Source organism: Aulonocara stuartgranti (assembly GCF_965226115.1).
Source record: "Aulonocara stuartgranti genome assembly, chromosome: 14".
Taxonomy (NCBI): Eukaryota; Metazoa; Chordata; class Actinopteri; order Cichliformes; family Cichlidae; genus Aulonocara; species Aulonocara stuartgranti.
In genome coordinates, this window is record NC_138950.1 from 27,740,954 (window position 1) to 27,753,629 (window position 12,676).

General features: G+C 42.1%; 1 protein-coding gene across 1 annotated transcript in view; it reads right to left on the reverse strand.

The window, feature by feature from the left end:
- pid1 (phosphotyrosine interaction domain containing 1) overlaps window positions 1-12,676 on the reverse strand; it is a 33,927-nt gene that overhangs the window by 18,713 nt on the left and 2,538 nt on the right. Inside the window, exon 2 of the mRNA XM_082502210.1 lies at window positions 1,383-1,529. Coding sequence (XP_082358336.1) covers window positions 1,383-1,529 — 147 coding nt within the window. The remainder of the gene's footprint in view (window positions 1-1,382; window positions 1,530-12,676) is intronic.

A 12,676-nucleotide genomic window follows, 5' to 3' on the forward strand; every position in this document is an offset into this window, starting at 1 on the left:
AATTGCTAACTAGCCACCAAGCAGTAACTTGAAACTTGAAAAGTTGAATGCAATCTAGACCAACATGTTCAAAAGGAGTTTGCAGACACAACAGCATGTTTTTAATTCAAAATGCAGCTAACTGCAGCAAGCTGTAGGCAAACAAAGTAACTGTAAGAAGGGTTTTGGTCCAGCCCCTTCTTTGCTGCCAATTTCACCAAGCAACAGCTAGCAACCGCTTGGCAACCAGCTCGATAATATTTTTACCAAGCAACCGGTGGTTACCAGAGAGCCCCAGTCATGCATGACTGGATACTGGATAAAAGTTATGTAAATTCCACAGCATTAGGTTTGATTTTATTAACTTCCTAGCATATGATGTTGAGTCACATAAGAGGCCTTCTCCCACCTGTACCTCAATATGAGCCAGTGGAAACGCTGCTGGGTAACTTGTGTCTCTTCTAGCTAGACCAAACTGCTCTGCTCTGCCAGCAAAGGTCCTCTTACTGACTTTCACTTCAACTTCTGGAGCTTTTGGGAAGTGCCAAAGAGGACTCAGCACTTTTGGCCCTCGTAGCTGCTTTTGAGATGTTTTTCTCCCCACAGACGTATATGCATTTAGTACGAGTGCATCTGCATGAGTCTGCGTGTGTTCATGTTCGCTGTTCTGTACGCTGATCCAACAAATACAAATATCAACAAGAGCTGGGACTGTGTGTTCCACGTCGGTTGTTTTTGGCAGGAATGTTCTTTAATGTCAGCTGCCAGATACGAAAGGTTTGTTTTAGTTTAGCGAAGTTAGAAAAACCTCCGTTTCCAACATGCTTGTTAATGACACAGCATTAGAGACCAAAAACAACATCAGACATGCAAAATAAAACCCTAATGCCCCACCACCACCACTTGAAGTTGCCTTCCGCGATGATTTCAGTTTATTTGTTAGGCTTACAGTGCTGCGGCACAAGGGAGGCAAATACACAAAGACACAGTTAGTGGGTTAGAAGTGTTGTGTGTAATAACAGAGCCTGGCTGCTATTTTAATCTGTAGCCCTGTTTGCTTTCTGTTTTCAGGACAGAGAAAAGAGAATATGGGCTGTGAGTTGGATCACAGTTAGAAACCCTACATCTAACACTTAGTAGAGCCGGGAGGGGGGGGACACATTCATGCCAGGACGCACGTATGTGTGTGCCCACACAGACATTCAATATTTCTCAAGTATGTGGCTCAGACAGAAAAGTTAAAACTTTAAAAACTCTGTGCTGGGAAATCCACGGTGCAAGTTAATTAAACTTGTGACCAAAAAGAAAAGGAAAAACATTTGGATTAAGGCTCTAATAATGCTATTACAGATTTAGTGTTCAGGACTGGATTTGAGGATTATTAGGTTCATGTGACCCCCTACCTTGTATCCAGCGTGGGTCCTGCTCTTTGCATGCGGTGTGGTAGAGCAGAGCTCAATGGCCTCGGGCTCGTGGAAGATCACCGTGGGCAGCGGCTCCTTTCTCAGCGTCAGCACATTCAGCTTGGTCTTCAGCATGGTCTGAAAGTGCTGATGGAGAAAGAAAGATATATACACAGTGTGCTTTAGGCAAATATGCAATCTGTACCAAACAGCAAAAAGCTAATTATGGCTGTGGTTCAGCATTAAGTTTCCTTGTCAACACTGCTGTATGAAGAAAAAACAACCCCCAGAAACTTCAGCATTTTGTGTGCAGACGTGTACCTCATGTCCTGCAAAGGAAAGTATGGAACAGGCTCAAGGGGTCAAAGGACTTTCAAGGCTTTTATATTTACACAGGAGCCCACTCCAACTGATAGAAAACACATCTCGGTGGTGAAAAGGGAAGATGAAGGCTCAAAGTGAGATGGCTGTGAGAGATTTAGTCTGCTCCGAGAGGAATGTGAGGAGCAGACGAAGGAAGCCCTGCCCTCTCTGTCCCCGTCAAAACAAGAGGGGCTGCCTGCTCTCATACTACAGTGCACGGCAAGTGTTTCCTGAAGCCGTGCAGAACCACACGGCCCGTCTGGCCATGTGCAGCGTGCCTGTTAGAATTTCTGGTATTTTTAGACACCATCAAAACAAAATTGAGCAGCTAATTAAATCACGATTTTCTGAACTAAGGGGAAAACAGCACACCTGCTGGGCAACGGTGTCTGCAGCCTGACCTCAATTATTTTTCTGGCTCCATCAATCGGTGAATTAAGGCCTGAAAATGACATTTCTTGCCAAATCCATATTAGCAGGCTTCATATAAATCGATCTTGTCAGGGACTAACAAGGTAGCTTTTTGCGATAAACAGTTATACACAACTTAAACGAAACTGCTAGCTACAAACTGCTAGCATGTTCATCCACTGCATTGAAACATTTTACCTTCACGATCTGTAAAGAAAACAGCTAAAGCATTGGTAAAATGAGTAAAACCTCTTTAATCTTTAATGCTTATTTTGTAAAATCTCATTGAATTGGGAGAATTAGTGGAAAAGTTCACTTTTTCGAGACATGACTTTGCTGTTACCTCTGTTGTTGGAGGATGATTTCGAAAATTGCATTAAGTGTTTTCCTGCGTAGCGGTGTTAAGGTTGTGATATCCCTGCTAAGGACTGCTAACTACACGCGAGAAGGGCTCATTAGCTAATTAGCTAATTAGGGGTAATTAGCTCAGATTGGCTAGTTAGTTTGTTTCATAATTAAAATTTACCTCTGTTCTAAGTTTGCATAACCTGCCATCGACCGCCTGGGTTGCTGTAGAGAAGGATCAATTGGTGCACTGCCATACTCTACGCTTTGGTAACAGTTTTAACAAACTAAGTGGCTCTGCAGTGGATCCTATTAGAAAAACTATCCATTACTTTGCAAAAACTATGTATAGAAGATTGACTGTGATTCCAGAGACAGATCCTGCATTTCCTACACTAGAAATCCCAACCACCATGGCAGCAGCTGATGAAAATCATAATCAACAGGTCGGACACTGGAATTCAGTATGTGGGGACCCTGAATGTCTGCACTTGATTTACAGCAATACGTCCATGAATAAAACATTTCTCAGAATCGTGACTGTTTCGTCACAGTCGAGCGGTACTTCAGAATTTCATTTAATCTCAAATCTTCTAGGTTACACAATACAATCGATGCTATTGTGAGCGCACCACCAAAAACAAACTGGAGTTTCTTGTTAAGTACAGATCACTTTAACAAATGCTCTCCAATACTTTGTCTTGCATTCAGTGGCGCTGAAAGCTGTTTTCCACGTTGGACTGCATGAAAGCCATTTTCTCCTGCAACAGATGGTCAACATTTTCAAGCGATGAAAACAGCCGATGCTGCCAATACGATCTATCATCAATCTTCACTGTTGCCTTTATAAGGCCAAGCAGAACATCCTGAATCAACGTTTGAATTTAAACACTGCTTCGCTATCTGATTGTTAGTGTTTATGGTTATATTAACACTTTCCCGCCTGAGTGGGTCTTCTGCTGCCATCGTTTTAAGGGTTTTAAAATATATCTGTCTGTGACTTATAGCATTCTGTTATGAAACGCCTAATCCTGTGCTGACGCCCTACAGTGTAACCCCCAACCTCTAACTCACCGTAGTGGACCTTCATGCTGAGAAAAGGAATAATAAAGAGAAGGAAGCGGCAGGCGGGACGGGGGTAAGGAGAAAGATATGGCGTGGAGATGAAGGAGAAGAAGAATGGTGGAGTTGTGAAAGTAAAGCCACATGTGTGTAAACGCTCGCTGACCTCCGCGTCAGCACTTTACTGCTTCCTGACGGTGACTTGCATTCCTGTGGTTGGCCTCCGTACGGAGTGGGATGAGGGGGTGCCATGACTCCTGCACCCCCCACCAAGTGCACAAGGCTTAAGCAGGTATATAAAAGAAGCGAAAAAAACAAAAAAACTTTGCTTTATACATGTACGTACATGTTTTATACTTATCAGTTCACAGCGAGGTGCTTCGTACTACTGGAGGAAATGGGAAAGCTTTTTTTCCTCCATTACTTTTCCACATGCGGCGGGCTGCTTGTGGAGCAATGCTGGAATTCTATTCACAATATTTTCACAGTATCTTAATGTTTTTGTTATTTCTCAAGTCCCAACTGTCTCCTCATCAAGTTATTGATTCTATTTCTGACTTTAACTTGGAGCCACAAAAGTGTTCGGCCTCCAGCGCCAGACAGTGTGGGCACAGTCAGTTGTGAGTTGGGATAAGGCGAGGATCCTGTAAACACTTGAGCAATCACCAAAGTGCCTGACCTCCATACTTAGTGTTTAAATGTTTGGCTTCAGCAAAAGCCTCCACATGCTGAATATCGATCTGGTTTTTTTCCACCCTAAATGAATTTTAGCAGGCTCCTAATATACTAGCGATGCTCTGCCATCGGGATAGTTCTAATTTAAGCATTTAGTGATAATCAGTATATTGCTGCAAGTCGCCAAAGACCCCAAAAGAATAGTTACGATACCCTGTGCCATCATTCAAGACACTTGGATAAATGTCCAGCTTGAGTCTGCCTTGTTTCTAACATTCACTCCAAAGGTTTGTTCTGGAGTATACAGGAGCCATAACTTCTAAAACTTCAAAAATACTAGTTAATGCAACTACACAGCAACTTTACCGCTTCTTATTTCGTCGTTTCGGGAGAAGAAACACATTTGTACTTGTCATTGTGCTACGATGTGCCATATGATGAAGATGGCGTGACAGCCCGGTATGAAACTTGTTAGCAGAGTGCATCCCCGGAGCACCAGATTTAAAGCATTAATGTTAAATGAAAGCATGCACATAAATTTATAAAGGATTTGGAAGAAATCCCTAAAGCACAAGATTCATCATATGATGGATAACTTCAGGTTTTCAGTTGGCATTTCTAGTTCATGATTTATTAAATGCTCGTTCTAATCGTTAAGCTTGTGAAATGATTTGGTCTTTTGCACGCAAGTTGTGATATTTGCCTTCATGGCTGGAAATGTTCACATTTAGCGTTATTACTTTAACGCTAAAAGCAACAATAAGTAGTTGATGGCGAGCAATGCATCCGCTCATTTACACTCACAAAAAGAGAGTGTTAGTTTTTATACTATCAGAGTGTGAGCAATATACTCACCAGCCACTTTGTTAGATACACCTGTTCAACTAATATCTAATTTCCATGTGGCAGCAACTCAATGTATTTAGGCCTGTAGACATAATCAAGATGACCTGCTCAAGTTCAAAATGAGCATCAGAATGGGAAAGAAAGGTGATTTAAGTGACTTGAACGTGGCGTGGTTGTTGGTACCAAACAGGCTGATGATCTACTGAGATTTCCCCACACAAGCATCTTTAGGGTTGACGGAGAATAGTCCAGAAAAGCGAAAACAACCAAAGAGCAGCAGTTCTCTGGATGAAAATGCCTCGTTGATGCCAAAGGTCAGAGCAGAATGGCCAGACCTGCAATTAGTAACTCTAATAACAACTCACTACGGTAAAGATGTGCAGAAAAGTATCCCTGAACACATAGCACATCCAACTTTGACGCAGATGAGCTATAGCAGCAGAGGACCATACTGGGCGCCACTGCTGTCGGGTAAGAACAGGAAACTGACGCGACAATCTTGGTGAGTCAGTGTGAACTGCCAACAATTAACATAGGCTCACCTATGAGAACTGAGAAGATTGGAAAAATGTTGTCTAGTCTGATGAGTCTCGATTTATGCTGTGACATTCGGATGGTAGGGTCAGAATTTGGCATAAACATAATGAAAGCATGGGTGAATCCTGCCCTGTGTGGGGGATATTTTCTTGGCACACTGTGGGCCCTTAGTGCCACTGAGCACTATTTCACACTGTACTCAGATGGCCTACACATTCACCAGGTCTCCATCTAATTGAGCACCTTTGGGATGTGTGAACAGGAGATTCACATCATGGATGTGTCGCCAACAAAACTGCACAACTGTGTGATGCTCTCATGTCAATATGACCAAAATCTCTAAGGAATGTCTCCAGCACCTTCTTGAATCAATGGCACTGAAGGCAGTTCTGAAGGTAAAAGTGGATCCTACCTGGTACTAGAGTTGACTGGCTCTGAGGATCTTGCCCTGCTTTCTTTCAGTGATCTAATCAGATTGTGGAATAGTCAAATGGTTGACACAACAGAATCCGTCCCATCAAATTATGTTACATGTGACTTTCTAAAAAACACCAATTTAACATTCCTACAGTTCACCTAGAAATTGTTCTGAAGGCAAAAGTAGGTCCAACCTAGTACTAGCAAGGTGTACCTAATGAAGTGTCTTGTGAGAATGTATTCATGGTCATTTAGAGACTGTTTACATGATTATTATTATGTCAGTTTGTGAGTTTTTGTAGTATTTTTCCCTATTACAAAATCACGCTGTTCTGCTGTGGACCTCTCCTGTGAATAGTTTTGAATGACAATAAAATTAATCTTGAATATTAAGATCTGGATCTTAGTCAAACTGACCCAGTGCAGCCAATATATTCTGAATGACTGCTCTCCAACAACGACTCTGATTACTGCTGGAAATCACAAGTGCTATCTAGACAAGTGCTAATTTCTTAAAGAGTCTCTAATACTAAATGATTTGGAATTGTGCATTTAAAATATGCAAATGTAAGACATCACTTGAACAATCACAACCACAAGACATTAAGTCACAGGGAGTTTTGGGGAGTGCAGTTTGCCTCCTACAGTGATGAGTTTAACAGATCACAGATGGTAAGTTCAACTTTTGGCCCTCTGAGGGAGCATTCTTAGAGAAAAGAGGCTCTCAGGTCAATATCATGGTGAGTCACTGCATAACAGGGTGAAAACAGGCACTCGGGCACACCCACTGAGACGCATAAAGTCAGGGTTACGGGGATGGGATTATGACAAAGGTTTACGAAACAGCTGGAAATAATGTTAAGCCCTGCAGACAGATGTCCTTGTCCAAAAAGCACTGATAAAAATCCACCTAACCCCCCAGATACACAAATGGCTACTGGCTCATCCCAAGAAATCAACCGAGACTGGTTAGTTATGTTAAGTATGGTTAGAAGTCTTGTAACACAAGACCTCAAGATAATACGAGTCAACAACATCAGTCTGTGTCATACGCATCGGCATCCACAAACACAGACACACATGTGGAGAGCCTGAAGAAAAAAAGGAGCGCAGACAGCAGTGCGCCAGCTGCTCAACATGTGTGTGGCGCTGATAAAGAACAAGAGAGGAGGCCATCATTGTTTGTTAAACTGTTCTGTTGCAGAACTTTTATTTTTTTAAAGCAAATACACAGCTCCGCATGTGATCATTAAGCCTGACACGATCCAGAATTAGAAACACTTCTGGCCATGAACCAATTAGGAAAGCACCATCAAACTGTAGGAAACTGGAAAGATAAGCAAGGGTCGCACTGATGTCTGGTCCTCGTATACTAGGTGACAAAGCTTGATGTACAAATAGATAGTATTTAGTATAACCTAAAAATGAATTACAAGTATGTTAGCAGCAACAAAAGCACATGCTCTTATTCGCCACAAAATCTTTGAAAATCCCATTTATGATGTTTATTTATTTCTTAACTTTGATCATTTACATCTACGATTGCTTGCTGTCACATCATTTTTTACTTATTTTTTTTACCCGTAACCTATGACCGGTGCACAGTAAGAAACACTGGCAGGAACGTGTATTTTGTCTGCCAGTTATTGTTGCCAAAGTCGACCTTAATTTGTTCCTAACCATAAGAGTTTTTTTCAAATTGTAGCTGTATTTTTAAGATGTTGTACTTGTAAACAGACAAAAACATCACTGTGGCTTTTTAAGGAGGCTAAAGTTAAGTTTGTGGCCTCTGTATTTATAGGGAGAACCTGTATTAACTGTGCATCTGTCCTACAGTCCTAATGTAACTAACCAAGGTAACTATTAATAATCCAAACATTCAAAATTATAGCACTCAACTTATGAAATTTAAAAAATCATGATAAAGGAAAGGCATGCTAGGTAATGCTAGCTAGCCATTTAGCATTAACAGCAAAGCTGTTAGCTATGCTTCTTACTGGTCTGGTTAATGATGAAATATAAAAAATAAAATATAATGCATTAATATTTATTAAATCATCCAATATGAATGAAATCCATATGTATCCAGTGTGTAAGAACTAAAACCTTCACCTTGAACAGATGTTAAGGACCTTTTCTTGGGCGATCGTGGCTCAAGAGTTGGGAGTTCGCCTTATAATCGGAAGGTTGCCGGTTCGAGCCCCGGCTTGGACAGTCTCGGTCGTTGTGTCCTTGGGCGAGACACTTCACCCATTGCCTACTGGTGGTGGTCAGAGGGCCCGGTGGTGCCAGTGTCCGGCAGCCTCGCCTCTGTCAGTGCGCCCCAGGGTGGCTGTGGCTACAATGTAGCTTGCCATCACCAGTGTGTGAATGTGTGCGTGGATGACTGGATATGTAAAGCGCTTTGGGGTCCTTAGGGACTAGTAAAGCGCTATATAAATACAGACCATTTACCATTTTCTGACAACATTTACTGTGTCATATCCTCAGTTTCACCTCAACGAGTGATCTGAAGCTGGAACTGGGACATTTAAACCATGTATTCAGACTGAATACACTCACCGGTAACAGTCCTCTTGCTAACATTCACTTTTAATCATTAACCAACATTCATATTTGAGAAAAAAAGAACTACAACGCTTACGTGTGTGTTCCGTGCTGCTAGCATAACATACGTGGAGCAATGACAGATGAACTACGAGCTAGATTTCTCGTGTTTCCACCTTTACAAGCCAAAGACTTGTTGCATTTGTGGCAATGAGCACTGTCAGCACTGACTCTAACAAAGTAGAACCACACTTCGGAGCATTTAATTCTCGACACCATCTTCACAAAGCCCAGCGAGAACTTTATTTTGGATAAGGAATATCAAAAAATCATGAAATCTGGTCAGATAAAATGTGAGAAATTGACCTTTAAGTACCAATAATAGATCGTATTTCTTAATCCTACCAATTTTACTGGGTTTCAGTACCTAGTCCTACTCTACGTATATCGACCGGGAGCCAGGTGAGGCAAAAACAGCGTGTTCTCAAGACTAACAGGTGCTTTTCCTGATGACAGAATCATTTATGACACAAAGTTTGAAAGAAAATATCCAAATAGAGATTCAAAACACCTTTACAACTTTTCCAGCAGGAACTATCCTCTATGCTATCCCTGGTTTGGCTCTTGGCACTTTCTTGTCTCTCTCTTTCATTCTTTCTTTTCATCACGAAAGACATAGAAAGACCTTCACCTACACAGTAACAGTAACACAGTAACTTCGACTACCACAGTAACATGAAACCCCCCAAAAACTATATTCCATACAGAAATATTTTGTCAGTGTGAGACAAAAACCTATATAAATGTCTTTCTCTTGTGAGCAGACAGGAAATGAGCTAAAGTCGCACATTAAATGAATTTGCTCCCAAAACAGGCTCAGCCAATTAAGCGAGTCTTTCACAAACACTTAAACCTTGCGGCTTATACCTTAAGCAACTCTTGAGTTGGAAACCACCTCCATCCAACCCCTGTTTGTCCCTCAGACACCTTTTATACACACAAACACATCCTTCCCAGTAAACCTATGAAAGGACAATGCTGTGGTCTACAGGTAGGCCAGCATGTGGCGGTTACTTCCTAAAGCCAAACGTAGGATGCGTTTCTCCAGTTCCTGGATGGTAAGAATTCAAAAAACTGTCTCTCTGTGTGTTTACAGCATCCTCCACTGATCCTGGGGCAGTTTATGAGAGGAAATTTGCCCGAATGAGCTCAACCTCGAGTAGACTGTGGGAGGTCTGCACATGGACGAAAACCTGTTTTTCTCAATCACGATTGGAGCGCCGAGGCGTGTAGGAGGGAGAAAGTCAGTGATCGGAAGGTTGCGATTGGTCTGTTACTTCTGTAGGAGGAAGTGGGCATTATAGCACTCTAACCTCAAGGCCTGAAGGAGACTCTCTGGCTGGCAGTAAAAACATCAACGACCGTTTGACATAAACAGCGAACCCACTGCGACATCTTAAAGAGTCTAGAGCCAGAGGACATAAACGGGACGTGCTAATGATAAAAAACACTCCTCGCTGCCAAGAATATCTGCATGGTGCGTTGTTCGGCTACAGGTCAACCATCACGGGCACTAACTGCCTTTTGATAAGTCACAATAGCCGTTACAGAGCTGTATATTACATGTATGCACTACATCTTTGGCTCATGCAAGCTAAAGCTAATAAGCAGACTCAGACACTGCTGACCCAATGCTTTTTATTTATTTCTTTAAAGCAATACGTAGGGATGCACTTGATTATCATCAGTTCACTTTCTCATTATTTTTTTTAATAAAATTCTAAAACATAGTAACAGATACATGTAACAGAAATTCAGCAGATCATTAACAATGAGATTGTTTCAAAAACACTTGCTAACTTGACAAGTTTAATGACATCAAGAAATTCATCCAGAATTTTTTCACCTCTATCGCTGTGGAGCTTATATAAAATACATATTTATTGTCTTGGTTTAACATCATTTCAAGGCCTAATCCTATGGAGATCTACTTCCAGGTGAAACGAGACATAGAAAGTAAAAGAAAGGCCAGAAATGACAACTTGGCAGGGGAGCACTTCTACTGTAGCCAGGGGGTAGAGAGGGAGCCGGGGAGAGAAAAGCAATAGCTCACATTCACACCCACAGCCAAGTGAGAATCACCAGAACACCCTAACAGAGGTTTTATTCCACTGTGATAAATCCACAACACAGGCACATTGTAACAGCACAGCCTTCTGACTCCCTCCACCGTAACCTGCCATGCACCCCCCGGAAATGTAGCTACACACCGCCATCGACACAGCCCCCACAGGCATAAATTCCCACATCGGCCACTTGCATAAACTACAACTTAGGCTCAACCTAAATTCATTGCTAAAGTATAAATTACCGTTAATATGTATGTCTTTGGACTGTGGGACGAAGCCAAATTACACAGAGAGAACCCACACAGGCTCAGGGAGAACATAGACAGAACTTTACAAAGAAGGGCCCGGCTACGCATTTAACATCCCTGTGCTGTTAAAATGACTTGCTAAATGTAAAGGTTACCTGTTCTCACATGATGTCAGGTCTGTATGCCTGTGTAACTGGGCGCTTTAGCAATAATTTTCCCTGGTTCTGCCATCAACCTCCAGCAATCAGTCGCAACCAGCCACAGACTGGTCTCTAGGCCTGTGTGACTAGGTCCTTGATTGGGCCCTACACTGTCACCATGACGGTCACATATCTAAAATGGTAGACAAGTTAATGTCAGGTGGTTAAAGTGATCATGTATGTGCAAAACTTCAATAAACAGCTAAGCAGAGCTAATAAAGCTAATGACATTTTTTAACGGGAGCAACAGCAAAAAATAGAAGGTGAATGAAATGGTAAGCTAGCATTTATGGTTGTTTTAAGCAGTTAGCCAAACATGGCTAACAAGTGCTAAGCTAAAAGTAAATTACTGTTAAAAACAGCCCAGATCCCATTAACACAACTTCAAATTAAACTAAAAACAGGCACGCCACCTGAAATATGTTGGGAACTACTAATCTAGTCTGTTAGCATTCAAACAGACAAAAATATGAGTAAAAGTAAAGAAACATTAAACACCGTGCGACAAATGCACTTTGACCAGTACAAAGTATTCAACTGAAATGGATTTAAAATCTTTAAACAAAAGAAATCACAAATAGGTGAAATGTGCACACTGAGGAAATGTCTGCTGGATAACAAAATGGTTTTGGGTATTATGGGGAATTTTTGGGCAGTCTCCTTGTGCCATCAACTATAACTTAACTGTGGCTACAAAGCAACCTCAGACAAAGAGACAGAAATGCAGAGAATGACTCTGACTCTTTTTGACCTCAGTCTGTTGCACTGTCAGGTCAACATCTTTGCGTCTGGTCAGCCCTGTTTGTCAGAGTCGCACACGCTGAAGTTTGAAAGCGTCAAAAAGTTGAAACCGTGGCTAAAGAAAGAGCTGCTGACAGCGGAAAACAGCGTGTCTGGAAGGCTTAGGGTTTTTCACAAAGGAAGCATGCTGCTGTGCATGTGTACAGCCTTGTAACCTGCCTCCTAAGCTGCATGTGAGCGTACATCCACACGCATAGCTGTTCCCAGCCCACTGCATATTGTGCAATCTGTCGGTGAACCAACATGGCCTCTGGCTGGGGAGGAAGGGCCCGTCGAAAATGACCGAGGGATGTGGTCAGCGAGGGGTAGAAAGGGCAAACAGAGAGAAAAACAGGGAGGCATGATGCAGCATCAGCACACAGCGTGGCAACACGACCCCGTATCTCTTCAACCACACGCATAAACGCATCTCTTTTTCTCCCTTTTCCTCTTCTCGACTGGGCGCAAGACGTAAAAAAAAAAAAAAATGCAGCAAGACATCAGACGTTGCTATGGCAACAGAGGACGGCACAAGTGCGAATAATATGGACAGATGTGAATAACAAAAACAACAAAACAGGACATAATAAGCGACGGTAAATCAGCTAAGAGAGACATTAAACTGTACAAACCCCACCATGCCCGACTCAAAAGCGCTGAAGGATACCAGCCTACAGGATGGTGTTGCTATGGTAACAAAGCAGGCAATGGGTGGGTATTTGCTATCGTTCAGT